The 794-nt window shown below is 39.0% G+C and overlaps 1 protein-coding gene across 1 annotated transcript in view; it reads right to left on the bottom strand.

The window, feature by feature from the left end:
• Window positions 1–5: 5 nt before the first annotated feature.
• LOC105135746 (disease resistance protein RPM1-like) overlaps window positions 6–794 on the bottom strand; it is a gene marked incomplete at its 3' end in the record, with an annotated part of 5565 nt that continues 4776 nt past the window's right edge. The window contains exon 2 of the mRNA XM_011040778.1: window positions 6–792. Within this exon, the coding sequence (XP_011039080.1) occupies window positions 6–792 (787 nt within the window). The remainder of the gene's footprint in view (window positions 793–794) is intronic.

Genomic DNA, 794 nt, shown 5'->3' with positions numbered 1-794 from the left:
GAGTTTTCATGGATTGATAGACGCCGAACTTTCTCATTCTTGTTGATTCTTGTTCCGTTTGCTATCATAACAAAAGATTCTTCCCTGGATTTCATTTGAATGATTTCTCGCATTAGATCATGAACACGACATGTCTTGACCCTATTAAAATAATTCATCTCCACCACTTGGATCAAACTCCTATTCACGAGTTCATTAAGGTATTCCTCTGCTACTTCCTCCATTGTAAAGCCTCGCTTCTCTTCCACAAACCTTTCAACGATCCATAGCCGGATCAACTTCCTTCTTTTTATCAAATAATCCTCTGGAAAAGCATTTAAATACAAATAACACTGTTTGAGGTCGTAAGGAAGATTATCATAACTTAGTTGAAGTATTCTACGTAGACTCCCAAGGTCGTTGTTACTTTTCAATTCTGTAGCTAGGCAGTCATGGACTTTCTTCCATTCCAAACCTCCGTTTTTCTTCTTCGACAGTAGGCCTCCTATTGCTACAATTGCAAGTGGCAGTCCCTCACACTTCTTTAAGATATTTCGAGACATCTCTTCCAGTTCTGGAGGGCATACAGCCTTATGTTCCCCTCTAAAGGCTTTCATACAAAAGAGGGTCCAAGCTTCATTCTCTGGTAAAGCTTGGAGTTCATAAACATGACTAGCATTCTCTACAGATTCAGCCAGGTTACTTGAACGTGTAGTGAAGATAATTCTACTACCACAGTTACAATCAGGAAATGCATACTTTATTGTTTCCCAAGCGTTTACAATCCATACATCATCCAAAACAATGACATACCT

Source organism: Populus euphratica, unplaced genomic scaffold (genome assembly GCF_000495115.2).
Source record: "Populus euphratica unplaced genomic scaffold, PopEup_1.0 scaffold271.1, whole genome shotgun sequence".
Classification (NCBI taxonomy): Eukaryota; Viridiplantae; Streptophyta; class Magnoliopsida; order Malpighiales; family Salicaceae; genus Populus; species Populus euphratica.
The sequence above is the reverse complement of the archived record's forward strand: the minus strand, read 5'-3'. Positions and strand labels throughout refer to the sequence as shown.